Genomic DNA, 25410 nt, shown 5'->3' with positions numbered 1-25410 from the left:
GGGCCCTTCGGCCCTCGATGTTGCGCCGACCCGTGAAACCATCTGAAGCCTATCTGACCTACACTATTCCATTTTCATCCATATGTCTATCCAGTGACCACTTAAATGCCCTTAAATGTGGCGAGTCTACTACTGTTGCAGGCAGGGCGTTCCACACCCCTACTACTCTCTGAGTAAAGAAACTGCCTCTGATATCTGTCCTATATCTACCACCCCTCAATTTAAAGCTATGTCCCCTCGTGTTGGTCATCACCATCCGAGGAAAAAGACACTCACTGTCTTAACATTAACATTTAATGAAGGAGCCTCTACTGCTTCACTGGGCAAGGAATTCCATAGATTTACAACCCTTTGGGTGAAGAAGTTCCTGCTAAACTCAGTCCTAAATCTACTTCCTCTTATTTTGAGGCTATGCCCCCTAGTTCTGCTTTCACCTGCCAGTGGAAACAACCTGCCCGCATCTATCCTATCTATTCCCTTCATACTTTTATATGTTTCTATAAGATCCCCCCCCCCCCCCCCCCCCCCCCCGCCCCCCCATCCTTCTAAATTCCAACGAGTACAGTCCCAGTCTACTCAAACTCTCCTCGTAATCCAACCCCTTCAGCTCTGGGATTAACCTAGTGAATCTTCCTCCAGTGCCAGTACGTCCTTTCTCAAGTAACGAGACCAAAACTGAACACACTACTCCAGATGTGGCCTCACTAACACCTTATACAATTGCAGCATAACCTCCCTAATCTTAAACTCCATCCCTCTAGCAATGAAGGACAAAATTCCATTTGCCTTCCTAATCACCTGTTGCACCTGTAAACCAACTTTCTGTGACTCATGCGCTAGCACACCCAGGTCTCTCTGCACAGCAGCATGCTTTAATATTTTATCATTTAAATAATAATCCCGTTTGCTGTTATTCCTACCAAAATGGATAACCTCACATTTGTCAACATTGTATTCCATCTGCCAGACCCTAGCCCATTCACTTAACCTATCCAAATCCCTCTGCAGACTTCCAGTATCCTCTGCACTTTTCGTTTTACCACTCATCTTAGTGTCGTCTGCAAACTTGGACACATTGCCCTTGGTCCCCAACTCCAAATCATCTATGTAAATTGTGAACAAATGTGGGCCCAACATTGATCCCTGAGGGACACCAATAGCTACTGATTGCCAACCAGAGAAACACCCATTAATCCCCACTCCTTGCTTTCTATTAATTAACCAATCCTCTATCCATGCTACTACTTTACCCTTAATGCCATGCATCTTTATCTTATGCAGCAACCTTTTGTATGGCACCTTGTCAAAGGCTTTCTGGAAATCCAGATATACCACATCCATCGGCTCCCCGTTATCTTCCGCACTGGTAATGTCCTCAAAAAATTCCACTGTATTAGTTAGGCATGACCTGCCCTTTATGAACCCATGCTGCGTCTGCCCAATGGGACAATTTCCATCCAGATGCCTCGCTATTTCATCCTTGATCATAGATTCCAGCATCTTCCCTACTCCCGAAGTTAAGCTCACTGTTATGATATTTATATTATATGATATCTCATATATCAATTCATATCTAGGAATATAAAACAAATTGTTTTATTAACCCAGTATTAAAATATTTTTAACCTCATACAAGACAGTAGCTTACAATTACATTGCTTAACAATAAAATGAAACAAATCCTAACTGCTATCTTTTATCTCCACTCGAGCAAAACCAGTCTCCGGTCAAAATCCACTTTTAAAGACAGTTAACAGATCCAAGAATACTTGTTTTTTTTTAGATGTCCTGGTTAAACTGATTTGAGAAAGAGAGATCCTTCAGGAACCAGCTTTCAGATTCTTGCCTGTTAAATTACTGTTTAACTTCCAAACATTTGGCAAAAAGCTGCTCGTCTACATAGATACATAGAACAGTACAGCACAGGACAGGCCCTTCGGCCCTCAATGTTGTGCCGAGCCATGATCACCCTACTCAAACCCACGTATCCACCCTATACCCGTAACCCAACAACCCCCCCCTTAACCTTACTTTTTGTAGGACACTACGGGCAATTTAACATGGCCAATCCACCTAACCCGCACATCTTTGGACTGTGGGAGGAAACCGGAGCACCCGGAGGAAACCCACGCACACAGGGGAGGACGTGCAGACTCCACACAGGCAGTGACCCAGCCGGGAATCGAACCTGGGACCCTGGAGCTGTGAAGCATTTATGCTAACCACCATGCTACCCTGCTGCCCCATTCTGTTCACATTCCCAACTTAAACACTTTTTTTTCTGGAGAAACTGAAACTCAACACCTGACTGCTTCAGCCCCTGGCTCCTCCCATTAACCAAATCACCTCACTAAGGCCATATGCCATGTCTCTAATTATCAACTCCCCAGGGAGCCACCGTTACATAAACAAAATTCCATTAGCCCTTACTTTTATGATCCCTCTTGTAGCCACAAAGTCTGGCTGTCTTTCAGACTAGGATTTCTTTAGGAGCATGACTCCAGCAGTCATACATGCACTAACCCAGTTCTTAGCCCATTCTGCACCAACTACATATAATACAATATATCTGAAATTTGTTTCTGCGAGTGCACGGTGTGTTGACGTGTCATGTCATTTTTACCCTGCAGAACTCCACCCATCTGTGAAGCCTGTTTCCAGCCTGGCTGTCCATTCGGGCAGTGTGACTCCTGCCAGGATGCCCCCTGTCCTGAACCATGGCTCGCCAACCATTTTGGGCAAACGAGGATATGAGCAGCACAATGGCATTGATGGTCAGTATGCTTGTGCAGAATAAGCAGGTAGCTGGACTGCCCCCCCCCCCCCCCCAAGCAGCCCCTAGCCCATGTTCCGATCATCTATCCAGATCTTATCCAACAGTGTCACTTTGGGCTGTAAGCGCCGAGCTGGTGATTTTTTTTCTGTGTCGTGCCGAGGGTCGCGGGGAAAGTGGGAGCTACTTGCAATAATTGTCCTCATACTGACTCCATACCAACCGTTGCGACTTGGGTGCCCTGACTGTTTGTAGGTTTCTGCTCCATAGTTGAAGCTGTGGAAACCACGAACTGGAGTGATGGAGCCTGATCCCTGGATCGGAACGCACGCCTCCAGCTGTCACTGCCCCGCCAGTTCTCCCGTTCACATCGCTTAGCTTGTTGTTGACTCCTGTTACCCCTCGAACTGCACACAGGGCTTGGGCGAGACTGAGAACCCACCGCCCCAACTTACCAGTTACGGACTGGATGGTTCACCCTTGCTAAGCGCATGGTGAGCATGTTAAGACAGCTTAATTGTATGTGGTATTCTATATTGTTCTTCATCACTGTCTGTTGGTCCTTGTTTACCAGGCACAATGAAGAAACGTCTGTTGATGCCGTTTAGGGGTAAGACAATCGCGCAGTCGTGCTCACGGCTACACGCTCATCGTGAGTGCTTTGTGTTGTTGCTCCCCTTGCAAATCCCCCTGCTTTGATAACCTCCAAAACAGCCTCCTATTCGTGGCATTTGATCACTGATCAGTTCCGAGAGCTGCCAAAACACCACTGAGGCTTCCGGTTGGATCTTTTCAAAAGGCTTGTAGAACTCCGTGGGTGGTATTTAAGCCAACTTGTGCAGTGAGAGGCCCCCTCAGTCGGGCTGCCTGGGAACAAATCCACTCTGCAGTCAGGACCAAGTAGTTTAAATTGATAGTGATTTGTGCTGCTCCCCAGTTCGAATGGGCCTGGACCTTCTTAACTAATTCTGGGGACTGTTGTGTTTGAGGCGGGGGTGTGTCTGTACGTTGCTTTCAACAGCAAATACACCCCATCACTGACCACCATCTTTTCCAGGCGGATTTTACCTGGAATAAGTACTCACACTTAAAGCGGCAAGAAGGGGTAGGAGACGAAGATCTCCGCTGGGCAGGTTGCAGTGCTGTGACGGTCCCCTCCCCCCTCCCCAGCACAGTAGGTGAAGGATACTGCTGACCATCACTGGGCCCCAGCGGCCTTTTACCTTCCCATGGTTGGTCATGACCGTGTAATACTGAGCTCTATAGACCAAAAGCTTTGTGATTGTTGTAGGTTGTAAAGTTGGCGATAAGGAGTCAGGAGAATGGAGCCATTTTAAATTCACGTTTGCCTGGCGCTCTCAGATGGTTCTGTGGGTGTTTTGGAGTGTTATCGATTTGCCATATTCCTGGCTTATGCCCCTACTTGTGTTCTGAGATTTGTGTTCCATTTCCTGTGCAATAGAAGCTGCAGGGCAGTTATACAGTTCAGTGGCACCAAATCCCCAGGATTTGTGCAGCTGCTTTTAACTCCCTTGCTGTTTGCTATTGTGTGTGTAATGTATACCATGCAGTGACTTTGCTCTTCAAATCTTTAAACGCAGCGAGGACCGATTCCCTCACTTTTTCCCAACTATGCGACGGACCGGGCAGTGGTCACATGAAGGACGTTTGGGTGCTGAATCACAGAACCACGAGCTAGTCACTGTATTGTATGTGTTATGTGCGTATTCTCGCTTAAAATAGTGTTGCCTTGTATCTGCTAGCTAGTCACTATCCCGTGAGCCTGAACGCAATGCGTTGTATTCTGATTTTGAGAATAGCCTGCCGCACTTGGGGGAACTCGGTTGATGCACAAGGTAATGATGAGCAGGGCCCATCACCCAGCAATCCAACTGCTCCTTCGTCAGTTCTGCCACTTTCACATCCTAGCCTTCCTGCAAGTGTTGAGGGTCAGCATCAAGCGGGTTATAAGTTATAGTTCCAGTAAATCTCCCTTACCCAGTGGTTGTGCCAGTGGCGTTTCCTCCCTTCGCCGCACCCATCTCTTGTGTGTCTGTTTGGGGCGAATTGCCAAAATAATAATAATAATCGCTTATTGTCACAAGTAGGCTTCAATGAAGGTACTGTGAAAAGCCCCTAGCCGTCACATTCCGGCGCCCGTTCGGGGAGGCTTGTAAGAGAATTTAACCCGCGCTGCTGGCCTTGTTCTGCATTACAAGCCAGCTGTTTATCCCCCTGTGCTAAACCAGCCCCTTTCGCCCATGAGCAGTGTCCCAAGCTCATCTCACATGGGATTCTGCCGGCTGCGGAGTCTTCGTTATATTTGTCCATGCTGGACTGGAACTCTGGTCTCGGGTACTCCCCCATCTGAGACACTGAAATGTGTAGCAATTTGCCAGCCAGCACAAGAAAGCTTATCACAAGGTGAGCTGTTTGAGGTTTGTTTTGTGATTTCTATCCTAACTTTTGAAATGAATTCATTATTGTATCCGGTGAGGTTTCAGTGAGCTCCCGAGCTTCCGTTGTTGCTTTGGGATTTGTGCAGTGACAATATAATGGACACACTCCAGGGAAAGCTGAGAAATGGAGCCAACCCATCACCACTCCTGAACTGCCCCAGAAGGGTTGTGGCCCAGGGTGGCAGGTCCGTATTCATCCTCCAAATACATTTCCAGTGCTTAAGCTGTGACTTGGAATTAACGATGTGCAAAGGATGGGTGAAGACCATATGCGAGTCAGACCTGCTTCGCATTTAATCACTTTGCATTTTCGGTTCTCGCATTCGGCAGTAACCCCTTGTTAGGTGCTCGGAAGGATGTGAGTTGAATTTCTGCAACATTTCAATGCCCGCGTTTGCGTCTGGAGACAGCCATTTGCTTCAGATTGGGTAGGGAGGAACAGGAATTTGCAGAATTAGGGGGCAATTTAGAGGGGCCAGTTTGCCTACCCTGTACATCTTTTTGGGTTGTGGGGGTGAGACCCATGCAGACACGGGGAGGATGTGCGAATTCCACACGGAGAGTGACCCGGGATCGGAGTGCCGTGAGGCAGCAGTGCTAACCACTGTGCCGCCCACGGGTTCATAACCGGGTGGTGAATGCTTTCAGGAATGCTATTCTACCTGGAAGCCATATTTTTAATTGTGGATGTGATTCATTGCTTACAATTGAGTAACAATGAAAAATCACTAGTGAGGCCTACACCATCCTGCGCTTTGTAAAGTAAGTAATCACAGGAAAATCACTGCCTTTCCAGATCAAACTCCGCAGTCTACTACAGTTTTGAAACGTGTGGTGCGTGAATATTTTCTTTGATGAATTGACAAGAGTTGAAGAGTTCAGTAAATTATACAATGTGGAAATGTCAGAGAGCTTCAGCTCCAGAACCCCTGCTGCAGTTTGAGGCTCCTTGAGCTTTGGTTTAGATCTTCCGTTAAAGGTTTTGTTCAAAGAAAATTACCTCAAATCGAGGGGAAATGAACATAATGGGCAACTTGCTGGAGAGGTTCCAGCGAGCTGAGTGCAGGCAGTAGTCCGTGGATTCAGAAATGTGCTGAGCCAGGGTGGGTTTGAGGCCGGGCTGCGGGTTGGGTAACCTGTAAGCCCAGCGGAGGAGGTATCAATCCGTCTTTTCCTCCATCTTCATTCACAGTTTCTCCGTTCCGCAGGAGACGATTTCCAGGGAGACCAGAGGTCTCGCATTGACCAATGCTGAATAGATTCATTTCCTTTTTTTAAAAAATATTTTAGTTCTCCTCCTTTTTCACATTTTCTCCCAAATTTACACCCAATAATAATCAGTAACGAATACAATGTCAATCCCCATATCAATAACAACGATCCCATCCTCGCACCAAACCCCAAACATTGGCCCGCATGTTAACATAAACGAATGACAAAATGGAACCAGGAATCACCCATAGTTGCCATTAACACACATAGCCCCCCCTTCCCCCAACCCTCCCACCCACTCCCCCCAACTAATGTTCGATGTAATCCAATTCTCAAAAGTGCATGATGAATAACACCCATGAATTGTAGAACCCCTCCATCCTTCCCCTCAGTTCAAATTTGACCTGTTCAAGCGTCAGAAATTCCAGCAGGTCCCCCTGCCACGCCAGGGCACAGGGTGGAGAGGCTGATCTCCACCCTAACAGAATCCGCCTTCGGGTGATCAACCAGGCGAAGGCTAAAACATCGTCCTCCAACCCCGTTTCCAACCCCGGCTGGTCCGACCCACCGAATATGGCCTCCCGAGGGCCCGGGTCCAGTTTCACGTGCACCACTTTAGAGATGACCCTAAAAAACTCCTTCCTGTAATCCTCCAGCTTTGGACCAAAACATATGAATGTGGTTTGCGGGGCCCCCCTGCAATGTTCACACACATCTTCTACCCCCTCAAAGGGGGTATCCTTGCCCTTGTAAGATGTGCTCTGTATACCACCTTCAGCTGTATCAGCCCCAACCTCGCGCACGAGGTGGAGGCATTCACCCTCCGGAGCACCTCACACCAGAACCGCACCTCGATACCCTCTCCCAACTCTTCCTCCCACTTTGCTTTGATCCCTTCTGGAGTAGATTTATTTTCTGTCGCCAACTGCACCCATGATCCTTAAACCATTCATTGGCTTTATTAATGTCACCCATCAATTGCACATCTTTATTTCCAAGCACTGTTTGCTGCTTGTTTTTTTATTTTTGTTTTGCTAGCTGACTTGGGCTGACAAGTGGCAATTAACATCGTGCCACGCAAGTGTCAGGCAATGACCATCTCCAATAATCGGACCATCACCCCTTAACATTCAATGGCATTAATATCATTGAACCCCCACCAGCAACATCCTGGGGGGTTAGCATTGACCGCAATCTGAACGGGACCAGCCACATAAATACTGTGGCTACAGGAGCAGGTCAGAGGCTAGGGATCCTGTGGCGAGTAACTCACCTCCTGACTCCCCAAAGTCTGTCCACCATCCACAAGGCACAAGTCAGGAGTGTGATGGAATACTCTCCACTGGCCTGGATGAGTGCAGCTCCAACAACACTCATCCAGGACAAAGCCTGCTTAAATGGCACTCCTTCCACAAACATTCACTCCCTCCACCGCCAACGCGCAGTAGCAGCCGTGTGTACCATCTGCAAATGCACTGCAGGATTCCTTAGGCCGTGCCTTACAAACCCACGACCACTATCCCCTCCCGGGTTGATAGATGCCTCAGTATTCAGAAGTGGAGCCACCATCAGCGGAGTTCCTCTCGGTTCATTGTTTGGAGAATCGTGCAGCTCTGGCGTGTTTTGTGCCCACCATCCTCTCCCTAGCTGAATTCCATGGGCACCTTTTGGTGCCCGCTGTCTCAACCAGGAGCTGAGGAGTGGATCAAGACTGATACTATTCTCATCTACAACCTGCATAGACTGCATTTGACATCAGGGTGACCAGGAGCAGGAACCCTGACTGACCGCTGACTACTTATTCAACCCTCGGTTGCCAAGCATCGACAGGTTGAGTCTCTGTTCGAAAGGAATGTTGCAGTGAGGGCAACATGGTGGCACAGTGGCTAGCACTGCTGCCTCACGGCGCCGAGGTCCCGGGTTCAATCCCGGCCCTGGGTCCATGTAGACTTCGCACATTCTCCCCGTGTCTGCGTGAGTTTCGCCGCCACAACCTAAAGATGTGCAGGGTAGGTGGACTGGCCATGCTAAATTGCCCCTTAATTGGGGAAAAATGAATCGGGTACTCTTAAATTAAAAAAAAAAGGATTGTTCCAGTTCGTGCTCTTCCTTCGTTGTCAAGTCTCATTCCTTCCTTTACCAAGGAACCTACCTAGCAGCTTACCTCAGAAAAAGATTGTGGGTAGACCACCTCAAACCCCTGTGCATTCATGGACAGTGTCCCTGGTGAGCTCTCGGCGAGGGACGGTGGAGGGGAGGGAGGGCGGGGGGCGGGGCTGGGGGGGGGTGGGGTGTCTGCTAAACCTTTTCCCCTGCTGTATAGTTGGGAATGAGACAAGCTTCTTGTTGTGTAGGCATCAGTCCTGTTACTGACCCTGTTCTTCTTGCTTTACATTTAGCTAATCATGGACAAGTTAGACAAATGGTAAGTGTTCATTCAACACCATGTTACGTTTCATATACAGCATTTTCATTTTTTCGTGTGTATGAGGATTCCAGTTTTGGGAACCCAGTGTCCTGATCAAATATTAAGGGCAGGTGGCACCTGGAGGATGGTGTACCGTTTTGGTCCGTTTACTTGAGGAGGGGTGTGGTTGCATGAGAGGCAGTTCAGAGGAGGTTCACCAGATTGATCGCAGAGATGAGGGATTTGTCTTATCAAGCGAGACTGAACAGTTTAGGCCAATGCTCTCTAGAGTTCAGAAGAATGAGAGGGAATCTAATTGAGGTGTATTCCTGGAATGAAGAGCTTGTCGTATGAGGAACGGTTGAGGACTCTGGGTCTGTACTTGTTGGAGTTTAGAAGGATGAGGGGGGATCTTCTTGAAACTTACAGGATATTGCAAGGCCTGGATAGAGTGGACGTGGAGAGGATGTTTCCACTTGTCGGAAAAACTAGAACCAGAGGACACCATCTCAGACTAAATGGACGATCCTTTAAAACAGATGAGGAGGAATTTCTTCAGCCAGAGGGTGGTGAATCTGTGGAACTCTTCGCCGCAGAAGGCTGTGGAGGCCAAATCACTGAGTGTCTTTAAGACAGAGATAGATAGGTTTTTGATCAATAAGGGGATCAGGGGTTATGGGGAAAGGCAGGAGAATGGGGATGAGAAAAATATCAGCCATGATTGAATAACGGAGCAGACTCGATTGGCCGAGTGGCCTAATTCTGCTCCTCTGTCTTATGGTCTTATAAGAGATAAAGGGCATTGACGCAGTAGACTTGGAGCGGATGCTTCATTTTGTGGGGCAATCCAGACGAGAGATCATAGTTTGAGGATAAAGCGTAGCAGATTTTAAACAAGAAACAAGAAATTACTTCTCTGAAAGAGTTGTGAATCTGTGGAATTCGCTATCCCAGAGTATGGTGGATGCCAGGATAGTGAATACATTTAAGGAGACGATGGACAGATTTTTAATTCGAAAGGGGTGTAGGGTTATGGAGAACGGGCGCGAAAGTGAAGTTGAGGCCAAGATGAGATCAGCCATGATCGTATTGAATGGCGGAGCGGGATCGAAAGGCTGAATAGCCCATTCCTTCTAGTTCTTGTGTACAAAATGAGAAACACTGCCCCCATCAAATACTCGGGCCAAGTACAGCACGGGGTTAGGTACAGAGTAAAGCTTCCTTCACACTGTCCCCATCAAACACTCCCAGGACAGGTACAGCACGGGGTTAGATACAGAGTAAAGCTCCCTCTACACTGTCCCCATCAAACACTCCCAGGACAGGTACAGCACGGGGTTAGATACAGAGTAAAGCTCCCTCTACACTGTCCCCATCAAACACTCCCAGGACAGGTACAGCACGGGGTTAGATACAGAGTAAAGCTCCCTCTACACTGTCCCCATCAAACACTCCCAGGACAGGTACAGCGCAGGGTTAGATACAGAGTAAAGCTTCCTTCACACTGTCCCCATCAAACACTCCCAGGACAGGTACAGCACAGAGATAGATACAGAGTAAAGCTCCCTCTACACTGCCCCCATCAAACACTCCCAGGACAGGTACAGCGCAGGGTTAGATACAGAGTAAAGCTTCCTTCACACTGTCCCCATCAAACACTCCCAGGACAGGTACAGCACGGGGTTAGATACAGAGTAAAGCTTCCTTCACACTGTCCCCATCAAACACTCCCAGGACAGGTACAGCACGGGGTTAGATACAGAGTAAAGCTCCCTCTACACTGTCCCCATCAAACACTCCCAGGACAGGTACAGCACGGGGTTAGATACAGAGTAAAGCTCCCTCTACACTGTCCCCATCAAACACTCCCAGGACAGGTACAGCACGGGGTTAGACACAGAGTAAAGCTCCCTCTACACTGTCCCCATCAAACACTCCCAGGACAGGTACAGCACGGGGTTAGATACAGAGTAAAGCTCCCTCTACACTGCCCCCATCAAACACTCCCAGGACAGGTACAGCACGGGGTTAGATACAGAGTAAAGCTCCCTCTACCCTGTCCACATCAAACACTCCCAGGACAGGTACAGCACGGGGTTAGATACAGAGTAAATCTCCCTCTACACTGTCCCCATCAAACACTCCCAGGACAGGTACAGCACGGGGTTAGATACAGAGTAAAGCTCCCTCTACACTGTCCCCATCAAACACTCCCAGGACAGGTACAGCACGGGGTTAGATACAGAGTAAAGCTCCCTCTACACTGTCCCCATCAAACACTCCCAGGACAGGTACAGCACGGGGTTAGATACAGAGTAAAGCTCCCTCTACACTGTCCCCATCAAACACTCCCAGGACAGGTACAGCACAGGGTTAGATACAGAGTAAAGCTCTCTCTACAGTGCCCCCATCAAATGCTTCCAAGACGGGCACAACACAATGTGAGGTAAAACAGCCCGGGCAGCACGGTGGCACAGTGGTTAGCACTGCCGCTTCGCAGTGCCGAGGTCCCAGTTTCGATTCCAGCTCTGGGTCACTGTCCGTGTGGAGTTTGCTTATTTTCCCCATGTTTGCATGGGTTTCGCCCCCACAACCCAAAGATGTGCAGGCTAGGTGGATTGGCCATGCTAAATTGCCGCTTAATTGGAAAAATTAATTGGGTACACTAAATTAAAATAAATAAATAGTAAAACAGCCTTTCAACATGTATTGCAGTCCCAAACCAGACATGGGCTCAACTGCCCCAGCCTTGCAATGATCATTGATTTCCATTGTAGCCAGGGGAACAGAGGGGTAAAAGCATTCAAATTACCCCAACATGGTTTCACATAAGGATCTCGCAGGCAGTTTTCTGCCCATTTCTCACATTGTGAGGAAATGAAGATAATTAATATCTGCAGACGGAAAAGCCTGGAGAAATCCAGGGCTTAAAATCGGGTAAATTCCCAAGGCCTGTAGTCTAGGCTTCTAAGAGAGGTAACGAAAGAGAAAATGCTGGAAAATCTCAGCAGGTCTGGCAGCATCTGTCGGGAGGGAAAGAGGGAGCTTTACTCTATTCTCCCTGCATATGCTGCCAGACCTGCTGAGATTTTCCAGCATTTTCTCTTTTGTTTCAGATTCCAGCATCCACTGTAATTTGCTTCTAAGAGTGGTAGTTGTAGAGATTATGGATTCGCTAGTTATGATTTTCCAAAATTCTCTCTAATCTGGAGTGGCTCCAGCAGATTGAAAGTTAACTAATGTGTAACATGACTATTCAAGAAAGGAAGGGGAGAGAAAACAGCCTAACATCAGAGAAAGTCTCGGGTTGTCTTAATGATGCGCTTCTAAATCGCAGTATGATTAGGAGACCACAACTTGTTTTTAAAAAAGGAAAGCTGTTATTTGCCAAATTTATTGGCATCTTTTGAGGATGTAACAAGTAGGGTAGATAAAGAGGAATCAGTAGATATAGCCTACCTAGATTTCCAAAAGGCATTCGATAATGCACCTTGCAAAAGTCTTTAATTGACAAGATAAAGGCTCATGGAGTTGGGGCTAATATATTAGCACGGATAGCAGATTGGAGAACAGACAAAAGCCAATAGTAGGAATGAGTGGGGCTTACCAATTGGCAGGCTGTGACTCGAGGTGACCCAAGGGCCTCCGCTATTTACAATCGACATTAATGATTTAAGAGAGTGATGTCAGCTTGTTGATGATACAAAGCTTGGTGGGAATGTAAGCTGTGAGGAGGATGCGGAGAGGCTGCATAAAGACGTAGGCAGGCTAAGCAAGTGGATAACCAGGTGGCAGATGAGTATAATGTGGGCAAGTGTGACTTGGTCGCTTGGGTTATAAGGATAGAAAAGCAGAATATTTTCTTTAAATTGTGGAAGTGGCAAAATGTTGATCAGAGTTGGGCAAGGAACACACTAAATTAGCACGCCGAGACCGAAATCAGATCAGGAAGCTTGTTGGCCTTTATTGCAATGGGATTCGGGTGCAGGATTATTAAGTCTTGCTGCATTTGTGCTGGGCACAGGTGAGACTACACCTGGAATACCGTGAGCAGTTTTGAGCTCCACATTTAAGAAAGCACATAGTCATATTGGAGGCGGTACAGTTAAGGTGCCCACGGGGTTGTACCATGATGAGAGGCTGAGTAAATTGGGTCGATATCTGCTTCAGTTCAGAAGTAGGAGAGGTGATCTCATTGAAATACTCAAAAGTTGCGAAGAGACTTGACAGGCCTGGGGAATTTGGGACCGAGTGGCCAATTTTTTTTAGATCTGAGATGAGGAGAAATTGCACTGAAGCTGGGATAGATTCTGGTGTGTCTGGGAATCCAGGGATACAGGGAGTAGTAGCTGATGATCAGCGTGGGTGCATTGAATGGCGGAGCAGGCTCAACGGGCCAGATGGTTTACTCCATTTTTTAAAGTTCTTGGTGGTCAAGTACAGATTGGGTTCTCCAGATGATTGCGTCTGTGTGCCAGGTGCTCCGTCTCTGACACCCAATAGTTCCTGGAGAAATATGAATCATAGAATAGAATCCCTACAGTGCAGAAGGAGGCCATTCGGCCCATCGAATCTGCACCGGCCCTTGCTCCAACAGAGCCACCCCACCTAGGTCCACTCCTGGCCCTGTAACCCCACCTAATTTATGGGCAATTTAGCATGGCCAATAAACCTAACCTGCATATCTTTGGACTGTGGGTTGAGTTGTGTGGGTTCAGTGCTGCAGACCAGAGTACAGAATACAGGCAGATGTTTCCATATAGTCTCACTGGAACCAGCCAGACACTCGGAGGATTCTCGGCTCCATCCACTGCAAGTTGGGTAGGTTTCAGTTTGTGTACTTGTGTCTGCTGGTATGACCTTCAAACATTGTCTTCAAACTGTGGCTCTCACGCAGCACCACTGGAAATCATCGAGTCTTTGGGCTGTTTCTGCCTTGTCTCATCTCCCGGCTGCCTCCCCTTCCCTCTGCCGGTGCATTCTGTGTCTCTCTGAGCATTAACTGTTTGTGTCCTCTGACAGACTGCCATTAACCGGGGCTACATGATTAATGGGAAACCATACTCGAGAAACCCCAAAGTGTTGAAGCCTGGGTCCCTTCCGCCAATGAAGGGTAGGAGGATGAATTGGATCGACGCACCTGATGATGTCCTTTTCATAGCAACAGAAGAAACTCGGTAATTTGCATTTTTAACCCTACTTCACCGAAACCAGACGAGCAGCTTCCCAGTTAACGTCGCTCAGCTTGGTGAAGCTCTCCTCTTAGCGCGGCCTCCCTATTTGTGTCAGGGTTTACAAGTGTGAATCGCAATTTTCATCTCTTGTTGCTCATTTCAAAAAAATTCTCTCATGGGATGTGGGTATTGCTGGTAGAGAGCCCTCGATCTCCCAACTGGTTCGCTCGCTCCTGGCTTTGGTGGTAAATATGTCTTTTAAAAAAAGCAATTATTGGATCGATGTGATCCGACACAACTTAACCTCATGCTGAAATAACGGTGCGAAAATCAGATCCAGGTTTTCCTACCGCACTTTCACCGTCAACCACATAGACCACTTTAAAGTTAGTGCTTTGAAAGGCGGAAAGGTTTTTTTTTTGAAGGGGGAAATCATTTTCTACAGCTTTGGGAGTCAGCAAATGAGCAGTCATCATAGAGCATAGAACAGTACAGGTCCTTCAGCCCACGATGTTGTGCCGACCATTTATCCTAATCTAAGATCAACCTAACCTACACTCCTTCAATTTACTGCTGTCCATGTGCCTGTCTAACAGTCACTTAAATGTCCCTAATGACTCTGACTCCACCACCTCTGCTGGCAGTGCATTCCACACACACCCACCACTCTCTGTGTAAAGAACCGACCTCTGACATCTCCCCTCTCCCTTCCTCCAGTCACCTTAAAATTATGTCCCCTCGTGACGGCCATTTCCACCCTGGGGAAAAGTCTCTGGCTATCCACTCTATCCATGCCTCTCATCACCTTGTACACCTCTATCAAATCACCTCTCTGCCTTCTTCGCTCCAGTGAGAAAAGCCCTAGCTCCCTCAACCTTTCTTCATAAGACATGCTCTCCAGTCCAGGCAGCATCCCGGTAAATCTCCTCTGTACCCTCTCCAAAGCATCCACATCCTTCCTATAATTTTTAAAAATATTTTTTAAAAAAAAATTTAGATTGCCCAATTATTTTTTCCAATTAAGGGGCAATTTAGCGTAGCCAATCCACCTACTCTGCATATTTTTGGGTTGTGGGGGCGAAACCCACGCAGACACGGAGAGAATATGTAAATTCCACACGGACAGTGACCCAGAGCCGGGATCGAATCTGGGACCTCAGCGTCGCGAGGCGGTTGTGCTAACCACTAGGCCACCGTGCTGCCCTACATCCTTCCTATAATGAGGCGACCAGAACGAGACACAATATTCCAAGTGTGGTCTAACTAGAGTTTTATAAAGTTGCAGCAAAACCTCGTGGCTCTTAAGCTCAATCCCCCGTTAATGAAAGCCAACACACCATACGCCTTCTTAACAACCCTATCAACCTGGGTGGCAACTTTTGAGGGATCTAGGTACGTGGACCCTAAGATCCCTCTGTTCCTCCACACTTTCAAGAATCCTGCCTTTCCAAAATGAATCACTTCACATTTATCAAGATCATAGAATTTACAGTGCAGAAGGAGGCCATTCAGCCCATCGAGTCTGCACCGGCTCTTGGAAAGAGCACCCTAATCAAGGTCAACAACTCCACCCTATCCCCATAACCCAGTAACCCCACCCAACACGAAGGGCAATTTAGCATGGCCAATCCACCTAACCCGCACATCTTTGGACTGTGGGAGGAAACCGGAGCACCCGGAGGAAACCCACGCACACAGGGGGAGGACGTGCAGACTCCACACAGACAGTGACCCAGCCGGGAATCGAACCTGGGACCCTGGAGCTGTGAAGCATTTATGCTAACCACCATGCTACCCTGCTGCCCTGCTGATGGGTCTGTAATTCCCAGGGATTTTCCCTATTCCCTTTCTTGAACAGGGGAACAACATTCGCCTCCCTCCAATCATCCGGTACTACTCCAGTGGGGACGCAAGGATCATCGCCAACGGGGCAGCAATCTCCTCCCTCGCTTCCTGTAGTAACCTTGGGTATATCCCGTCAGGCCCAGAGGACTTATCTATCCTGATGCTTCTCAAAATGTCCAGCACATCCACCTTAATATCAACCTATTTGAGTCTATTAACCTGGTTCACACAGTTCTCATGGGCAACAAGGACCCTCTCTCTGGTGAATACTGAAGCAAAGTATTCATTTAGGGCCTCCCCCATCGCCTCAGACTCTCGGCACAAGTTCCCTCCACTATCCCTGATAGGCCCTACTCTCACTCTGATCATCCTCTTATTTCTCACAAGTGTTGAACGCCTTGGGGTTTTCCCTAATCCTTCCCGCCAGGGCTTTTTCATGCCCACTTCAAGCTCTCCTCAGTCCATTTTTGAGTTCCTTCCAAGCTACCTTGTAACCCTCTGGAGCCGAGTCAGATCCTTGCTTCCTCAACCTTACGTAAGCTTCCTTCTTCCTCTTGACTAGAAGCTCCACTTCTCTTGTCATCCCAGGCTCCTTCACCTTACCATTCCTTCCTCGTCTCAGTGGGACAAAGCTATTCAGTACTTGGAGTAAGTTCTCCTTAAACAATCCCCACATTAATGTTGTGCATTTCCCCAAGAACAATTGTTCCCACTTTATGCTCCTCAGCTCCTGACTAATAGCAGTATAATTTCCCCTACCCCAATTAAATACCTTCCCATACTGTCTGTTCCTATCCCTCTCCATGACTATGGTGAAGGTCAAGGAGTTGTGGTCACTGTCACCGAAATGCTCTCCCACCGAGACATCTGACTCCTGGCGTGGTTCGTTGCCGAGCCCCAAGTCCAACATAGCCTACCCCCTAGTCGGCCTATCTACATATTGAGTCAGGAATCCTTCATGTACACACCTGATAAAATCTGCTCCATCCAAACCATTTGTACTAAGGAGGTTCCAGTCAATATTAGGAAAGTTGAAGTCACCCATGACAACAACTCTGTTACTTCTGCACTTTTCCAAGATCTGCCGCCCAATCTGTTCCTCTATCTCTCTGTTGCTATTGGGAGGACTATAGAAAACTCCCAATAAAGTGACTGCTCCTTTCTTGTTTCTGACTTGCACCCATACTGACTTAGTAGACAAACCCTCCTCAACTACCTCCTTTTCTGCAGCTGTGGTGCACTCGCTACTTAACAGTGCCACTCCCCTTCCTCTTTCACCTCCTTCCCTCTTCTTCTGAAAACATCTAAACCCCGGAACATCTAACAACCATTCCTGCCCCTGTGAAATCCATGTCTCTGTAATGGCCACAACGTCGTAGTTCCAAGTACTGATCCATGCTTAAGTTCATCTCCCTTATTCCTGACACTCCTTGCATTGAAATAGACACACTTTAACCCATTCCACTGAGTGCAACTTTGCCCCATTATCTGCCTATCCTTCCTCACAGACTTGCTGCATACTATTTCTGCCAGTTCACCGGCTACCCTATCCTCTGATCCATAGCTCTGGTTCCCATTCCCCTGCCAAACTAGTTTAAACCCTCCCGAAGAGCTCCAGCAAACCTCCCACCCAGGATATTGGTGCCCCTCCAGTTTAGGTGCAATCCATCCTTCATGTACAGGTCCCACCTTCCCCTGAAGAGATCCCAATGATCCACATATCTGAAGCCTTCCCTCCTGTACCAGCTCTGTAGCCACGTGCTGCACTCGCTCTCTGTTCATTGCCTCACTTGCACGTGGCACCGGTAGCAATCCTGAGATCACTACTCTGCTCTTTAGCTTCCGACCTAACTCCCTAAAATCACTTTTTAGATCCTCATCCCTTTTCTTAGCTATGTCATTGGTGCCTATGGGCAACACGACTTCTGGTTGCTCCCCCTCCCCCTCAAGAATCCTGTAGATTCGATCCGAGACATGCCTGGCCCTGGCACACGGGAGGCAACATACCTTCCGGGAGTCTCGATTGTGACCACAGAATCTCCTATCTATTCCCCAAACGATCGAGTCTCCTATCGCTATTACTTTTCTATTCACCCCCCTTCCCTTCTGAGTCACAGAGCCAGAATCGGTGTGAGAGACTTGGCCGCTCCGGCGTTCCCCCGATAGGTAAAACCCCCACCCCCCCACCTCCCCACCTCACCCCACCCAAACAGCATCCAAAACGGTATACTTGTTTTTTTTTTTTTATAAATGTTTTTATTCAGTTTTCATATTTTATATTGAACAAATTACAAATTGTTAGGAGAGAAAAAGAACAAAAAAAAAACAAACAAACACGCAAAAATTAACATACATATTTACAGGTAAGCATCTTCGTAGTAGTAACTGCGCCCCCCCCCCCCTTCAACATGTTTATTTAGTTTGGTTTTGGGCCTTAGCTAGCCATCGAACCCCCGTACCGAACCTGTAGCCCCCCTCCCGCTACCTTCCCCCGACTATTCTTCCTCTTGTGCATTGGCCACAAATAGGTCCCGGAACAGTTGCATGAATGGCTCCCACGTTCTGTGGAAGCCGTCGTCCGACCCTCGGATGGCAAATTTGATTTTCTCCATTTGGAGAGATTCCGAGAGGTCGGACAGCCAGTCCGCAGCTCTGGGCGGTGCTGCTGACCGCCAGCCAAACAGGATTCTACGGCGGGCGATCAGGGAGGCAAAGGCAAGGGCGTCCGCCCTCCTCCCCAGGAATAGATCTGGCTGTTCTGAAACCCCGAAGACCGCCACTATCGGGCATGGCTCCACCCTCACTCCCACCACTTTGGACATAACCTCGAAGAAGGCTGTCCAGTACTCCACGAGTCTGGGGCAAGACCAGAACATGTGGGCGTGGTTGGCCGGGCCTCTTTGGCACCGTTCACATCTGTCTTCCACCTCCGGGAAGAACCTACTCATACGGGTTCTTGTTAAGTGGGCTCTATGTACCACTTTTAGTTGCGTCAGGCTGAGCCTTGCGCACGTGGAGGTGGAGTTGACCCTATGCAGTGCTTCGCTCCAGAGTCCCCACCCTATCTCCATCCCCAGGTCGTCCTCCCATTTCCTTCTTGTTGCGTCCAGTACGGTGTCGTCCCTATCTACCAGTCGGTCATACATGTCACTACAGTTCCCTTTCTCTAGGATACTTGCGTCCAGTAGGTCTTCCAGTAGTGTCTGTCGTGGCGGTTGTGGGTACGTCCTTGTCTCCTTTCGTAGGAAGTTTTTGAGCTGCAGGTACCGTAGCTCGTTCCCCCCAGCTAGCTGAAATTTCTCTGTCAGTTCGTCCAGTGTTGCGATCCTGTCGTCCGTGTATAGGTCCCTGACTGTCAGTGTCCCCCCGTCCTGCCTCCACCTTTTGAAGGTGGCGTCAGTCAGTGCTGGTGTGAACCTATGGTTGTTGCAGATGGGAGCCCTGTTCGACATTTTGGTCAGGCCAAGTTGCTGCCGCAGTTGGTTCCAGGATTGGAGGGTGGCTGTCACCACTGGGCTGCTGGAGTGTTTTTTGGGTGGGGATGGGAGTGCTGCCGTGGCGAGGGCCCGGAGGGAGGTTCCCATGCAGGAGGCCTCCTCCGCACGCACCCACTCAGCCTCTGACTCCTGGATCCATCCCCTTACTTGCTCGGCTGTTGCTGCCCAGTGGTAGAATTGTAGATTCGGGAGGGCTAGCCCTCCCCTGGTTTTTGTTTTTTGTAAGACCTTCTTTGGGATCCTAGCATTTTTACCCCCCATACGAACGCCATGATGAGTTTGTCCAGCGCTTTGAAAAAGGCCTTGGGGATGTAGATCGGAATGGATCTAAACAGGAAGAGGAACCTGGGCAGTACGTTCATTTTGATCGTCTGAACTCTCCCCGCGAGGGAGAGCGGGAGTGTGTTCCATCTTTGCAGGTCCTTTTTAACTTCCTCCGTCAGGCTGGTGAGGTTCCATTTGTGGATCCCTTTCCAGTCATGGGCTATTTGGATCCCCAGGTAGCGGAATTTATGTCGGGCTTGATTGAACGGCAGCCCCTTTAGTGCTGCCCCCCCCCCCCCCCCCCCCCTTGCGGGTGTACTGGGAAGATCTCACTTTTGCTCATGTTGGTATACTTGTTTTGAAGGGGAATGGCCACAAGGGATCCCTGCACTGTCTGCCCGTTTGTTTTCTTTCCCCTGACTGTAACCCAGCTACTCTTGTCCGGTACCTTGGGTGTGGCTACCTCCCTGTAACTCTTTTCTATTACCCCCTCCGCCTCCGGGATGATCCGAAGTTCATCCAGCTCCAGTTCCCTGACACGGTCTCTGAGGAGCTGGAGTTGGGTGCACTTCCCGCAGGTATAGTCAGTGGGGACACCTGTGGTATCCCTCACCACCCACATCCTACAGGAGGAGCATGCAACTACCCTAGCCTCCATCCCCACTTACCTTATAGAATGTGGCCCTGTGGACCAACTGGAACTCCGCCCTCCGACTCTGTTCCCAGTCAGCTGCATTCTCTGTAAACTCCCGGCTCCCTTCTCGCTCTTTGAGGAAATGAAATGAAAGGAGCACCTTGCTCCCTCCTCACCTAACTCCCTCAGTCACCAAACTCTCACTCTCGCACTCAACTGCACCCAAATTCAGCACTCCCTCAGTCACCAAACTCTCACTCTCGCACTCAAATGCACCCAAATTCAGCACTCCCTCAGTCACCAAACTCTCACTCTCGCACTCAACTGCACCCAAATTCAGCACTCCCTCAGTCACCAAACTCTCACTCTCGCACTCAAATGCACCCAAATTCAGCACTCAGTGCAAACAAAGTCTTCACTGTAACTAGCTCACCTTTATACTGTGACTCTAGCCTCTGAAAACTGGCCTAATCCAATTAACTAATTAACAAGTTCCAGCTGCAGGTAGCTACAAGTAGAACCTTTGTTTAAAGATGATTGAAAATTCACCTTCTCAAAACCAAACAGCAACTTGTAAGTTAATTAATTAAATAAAAGAAAGACTAGACTTTAGATAAAAATGAACCCTTAATATCCCTCAGTCACCAAACTCTCACTATAGCACTCAAATGCACCCACATGCAGCACTCCCTCAGTCACCAAACTCTCACTATAGCACTCAAATGCAGCACTCCCTCAGTCACCAAACTCTCACTATAGCACTCAAATGCACCCACATGCAGCACTCCCTCAGTCACCAAACTCTCTCTATAGCACTCAATTTAGAAATGTCAGTGAAAATGTTTGTACGTTTTTGGATTAAGGAATTCTGTTCCACCTGGAGTGGCTGACGCAGAGACCGTTCTATATTTTAAGGGAAGGTGGATTTGAAGTTGAGGTAAATACTTCAGAATGGGAAAAGCTCAGGGTAAGATAATGGCTCCAAGCGTTGAGCTCTGGCCGGAGATTTTGTGGAGTACACGGCATTGTAATTGGCAGACAAAGCAGACAGGGCTGTAAAACTGTTCAGTGAATAGTTTATTCCACCCCACGTTGATGCAATGTCCCCTGGATTCACGTGGATAAGGCTTTCCAATTGTTACATTGCTCAGGTCACCTCTTATTACTGGTCACAAAGAGTAAAAAGAGGGCCACTGTAAATTATCCATGAGAAAAGGCTGGAGCAGCTCAAACAGCGAGACAAGGTTGTCAAGGGATCTCCTGGAGGAATACAAAATATTAAATAGGGTTGGTGTGAATCATAAAATCCCTACCATGCAGAAGGAGGCCATTTGGCCCATCGAGTCTGCACCGACCCTCTGAAAGAGCACCCTACCTTGGTCCACTTCCACCTAACCTGCAGATCCCTGCATACTAAAGGGGCAATTTATCATGGCCAATCCACCTAACCTGCACATCTTTGGACTGTGGGAGGAAACCGGAGCACCCAGAGGAAACCCACGCAGACACTGAGAGTACGTGCAGACTCCGCACAGACCCGATGCCAGAATCTAATCGAGGAACCTGGTGCTTTGAGGCAGCAGTGCTAACCACTGTGCCGCCGCGGGGTCTGGTTTAGCTCAGTGGGCTGGACACCTGGTTTGTGATGCAGAGCGAGGCCAGCAGCGCGGGTTCAATTCCCGTACAGGCTGAGGTTATTCAGGAAGGCCCCGCCTTCTCAACCTTGCCCCTCGCCTGAGGTGTGGTGACCCTCAGGTTAAATACCACCAGTCAGCTCTCCCCCTCAAAAGGGAAAGCAGCCTGTGGTCATCCGGGACTTTACCGTACTGTTACCTTATTGCCACTATGCCACCCAGTCATGTTTATTAACTTGGACTGGCCATTCTGGTTGGTGAGGGTGCTGTACTGCAGGCTGCCCAGCAGGAAACAGAGACAAAGTGGGAAATTATCAATTCGGGACTGATGTAAGCAAACGGTTTCCAAGTATTTCACTTTAGCCAAAAACTGGACTTCCAGCTCTCCTGACCAAACCTAATTGAATCTGTGTCTTTGACGGAAAAAGTCTGACAATTGTGCAATTTGCAGTTTTACTTGGTGTCTTTTTTTCTTCATGAAACTAGGAAAGTGCGCAAGATGCTGGGCCCGGTAGATATGAAACGTGCAGCCCGTCAGCCCTACAGACAGATTCTCATCCGGCAAGGACGGGCATCTTCTGCATTGCAGCAGCCCAGGCAACCCATGAATGAAGAACCAATAGTCATCGAGGATTAATGCGACGTGGAGTTTTAATTAAAGCGAGACTTGTAGTCCCTGTTATACTTGAACCATCAGTACGCATGAAGTAGAGCTCCTGAACTAGACTCCAGAACAAAAGTGCTTGTCAGCCTCGCGTTTTAAGATCAAATTGAAGGATTATAATTTGAGTTAGATTTCCAGTCTCCTTCCAGAGTGGACAATGACAGCGGACACAGCGGTGGCCAGAGGGCTACAGCTAGAGGCAGTTCCGACAGCCAGCCCCTTCTCGATGGCTGCCACCTCTTTTGTCCCCCCCTCCCCTCCCCTCTCCGCAGGAAGCGGAGCTGCCTCGTGATGTTATTTGCGAACCTTGAATAGCCTGTGGTTCCCTCTCTCTGTTCTTCGGACTATCCTCTTGCCCCAGCGTGTGTGGCTGGAGCCCCCCTCCCCACCCCTCCTCCCCACCCCCAGAACAATGTGGTCATCAATGGCTTGGTAAAAAGGTTTTTTTTAAAAAAAGATAAGAAAAGTAAAGAAAAAGATTTTAAGAATTCCTTTTATTTTGAGAATTGTCTGTAATAGTTTAAGGAGGTGCCGTTTCTCCTCGGTTTAGGAAGCAGGTTTTGTTTTTATGAACTGGATGGCGTGCAGTTAATGCAGTGCATTGTTTTTGCATGTTACACTGTATATTGTATCCTTGAATCCATTTAAAATGGTGCAGTTTTCCAATGGAACCGAAGGGGGAAAAAAAAACTTTCTTAAAAGACTTTTTTTCATGTATGACCTTGAATCTTTTCATCACTTGAGATTCGTTATTGCAAGTTTCACAGTGAATAATTATGTACAAAATATTTTTCCATGTTTCTGACTTGGGTTGTGTTTCAAGCGCCCTGATTTTCACAGTGAGATATATTCCTACTACAAGGTTCTATAGTTTAGTGTGCTGATATGTACATACACTGCTAATGTAGTTGGTAAGTTAGTGTTATTCAGTCATTCCATAGGATTCAGGGAGGGTCAGTGGATGTAAAGGTTTACTGATTCTATTTGTAACCGCTTTAAGGACATAACAGTGCTCCCTGGGGCACCTTGGAGTTTGGGGTCCGTCACGGGACAGTCAAATGAAGCTAATCTTTAGCCATATGAAAACAATAAAGCGTCAACTGAAATCTCTCCAAGTTAAACACTCTCCTGCTCCAGCGTTTTCTTTATTGTCAGCACCTTTTGTGACGAGTCCGACACGTTGGCGTTTCCGCAGGGTTTTCCCGCGCCCTGCTCTTGTCCAGACTTTGCGCGCACTCCCTCGATTCAGGAACTGTCCACGTTGCCTGGAAAGTAGCAAATGTTTTAACCCCACGATTCAAAAAAAGAGAGAGAACAGTCAATCAGTGGGGAAGTGCTAAAATCTATTACTGGGGACATGATGTTTTTTAAATTTAGAGTGCTCCATTCTTTTTTTAGCGTGGCCAATCTACCTAACCTGCACGTCTTTTGGGTTGTGGGGGTGAGACCCACACAGACACGGGGAGAACGTGCAAACTCCAAACAGACAGTGACCCAGGGTGGGGATCGGACCCGGGTCCTCGTCGCCGTGAGGCAGCAGTGCTAACCCACTGCGCCACCCTACTGGGCATTTGAAAACGCAAATCATATGATTGAGCAGAGTCCGCACGATTTATCTGAGGGATGTTGCATTTGCCAAATCTGTGTTTTTTGCTTTTAGGGTATGTCTGGCAGGAAAGATAAAAGGGGAACCATATCCACTGAATTTGAATTTTAGAAAGGAGGGAACGTTTAAAGCCGTGAGGGAGGAAGCAACGAAGCTGCAGTGGGACACACAGCTTGGGTGAGTGGGCAGGAATGTGGCAGAGGAAATATAATGTGGGAGCGAGTGATATCCAATTTGGAAGGACAATTTGAAAAGCAGGATAATTTTTAAAAGGTGCGAGATAGATTGCAAAATATCGGTATCACAAGGGACCAGGGTGCCCTTGTACATAATTCGCTGTAAGTGATTAAAGCAGATGGTGTATTCACCTTGATTACAAAAACGGTTGGAGTACAGGAGTTTTTTTTAAACATCATTGCTGTTATATAGAGCTTTTGGTGAGATCGCACCTGGAGTACGGGATACGGTTTGATCTCCTTTCCTACAGAATGGTGATTGATTATTTTATTGTCACATGTACCGAAGTACAGTGAAAAGTATTTTTCTGCGGCCAAGGGAACGTACGCAGTACGTACATAGTAGACAAAAAGAATAATCGACAAATAGTGACTGGTTACAGTGTGGAACAAGGGACCAAACAAAGCAAATACAAGAGCAACATAGGGCGTCGTGAATAGTGTTCTTACAGGGAACAGTTCAGTCCGAGGGGGATTCGTTGAGGAGTCTAGAAGCTGTGGGGAAGAAGCTGTTCCTTTGTCTGGATGCGCAGGTCTTCAGAGTTCTATATCTTCTGCCTGCTGGGTCTGGAAGAAGGCTATGCCTGGGTAGGAGGGGTCACTGACAATGCTGTCTGCCTTCCTGAGGCAGCAGGAGGTGTAGACAGAATCAATGTGAGGGTGGCAAGTTTGTGTGATGCGTTGGGCTGAGTTCACCACACTCTGCAGTTTCTTGCGATCTTGGGCCGAGCAGTTGCCATACCAGGCTGTGATGCAGTGGGAGCGTGCCATAAAGGTTCGCTAGATCTGGGATGCCGGGAGTTCGGGTTTCAACAGTCGCCTGGGCCCATATTCCCTGGAATGCAGAAGAGTGAGAGACTATCTTGTTGAAGCTGAGATTCTGAGAGGGCTTGACGCTGGGTGGATGTTTTGCTGCCCGGGGGGAGGGTTTAGAACACTGGGGCCCAATCTCGGGGTAAGGGTTCAGCCGTTTAGGACCGAGACGAGGATTTTCTCCACTCAGAA

General features: G+C 48.2%; 1 protein-coding gene across 2 annotated transcripts in view; it reads left to right on the top strand.

The window, feature by feature from the left end:
* LOC119957801 (metastasis-associated protein MTA1-like) overlaps positions 1–23689 on the top strand; it is a 159951-nt gene extending 136262 nt beyond the window's left edge. Inside the window, exons 18-22 of one of the 2 annotated variants that reach the window (XM_038785910.1) lie at positions 2631–2774; positions 3348–3383; positions 8844–8869; positions 13874–14028; positions 22386–23689. In XM_038785910.1, coding sequence (XP_038641838.1) covers positions 2631–2774; positions 3348–3383; positions 8844–8869; positions 13874–14028; positions 22386–22536 — 512 coding nt within the window. In that variant the 3' untranslated portion in view covers positions 22537–23689. Of the gene's footprint in view, positions 1–2630; positions 2775–3347; positions 3426–8843; positions 8870–13873; positions 14029–22385 lie in introns of both variants that reach the window. The other variant, XM_038785909.1, reaches the window with a different exon arrangement.
* The last annotated feature ends 1721 nt before the right edge of the window (positions 23690–25410 follow it).

Source organism: Scyliorhinus canicula, chromosome 27 (genome assembly GCF_902713615.1).
Source record: "Scyliorhinus canicula chromosome 27, sScyCan1.1, whole genome shotgun sequence".
Classification (NCBI taxonomy): domain Eukaryota; kingdom Metazoa; phylum Chordata; class Chondrichthyes; order Carcharhiniformes; family Scyliorhinidae; genus Scyliorhinus; species Scyliorhinus canicula.
Note: the sequence above shows the minus strand (reverse complement) of the source record. Positions and strands in the feature narration are given on the sequence as shown.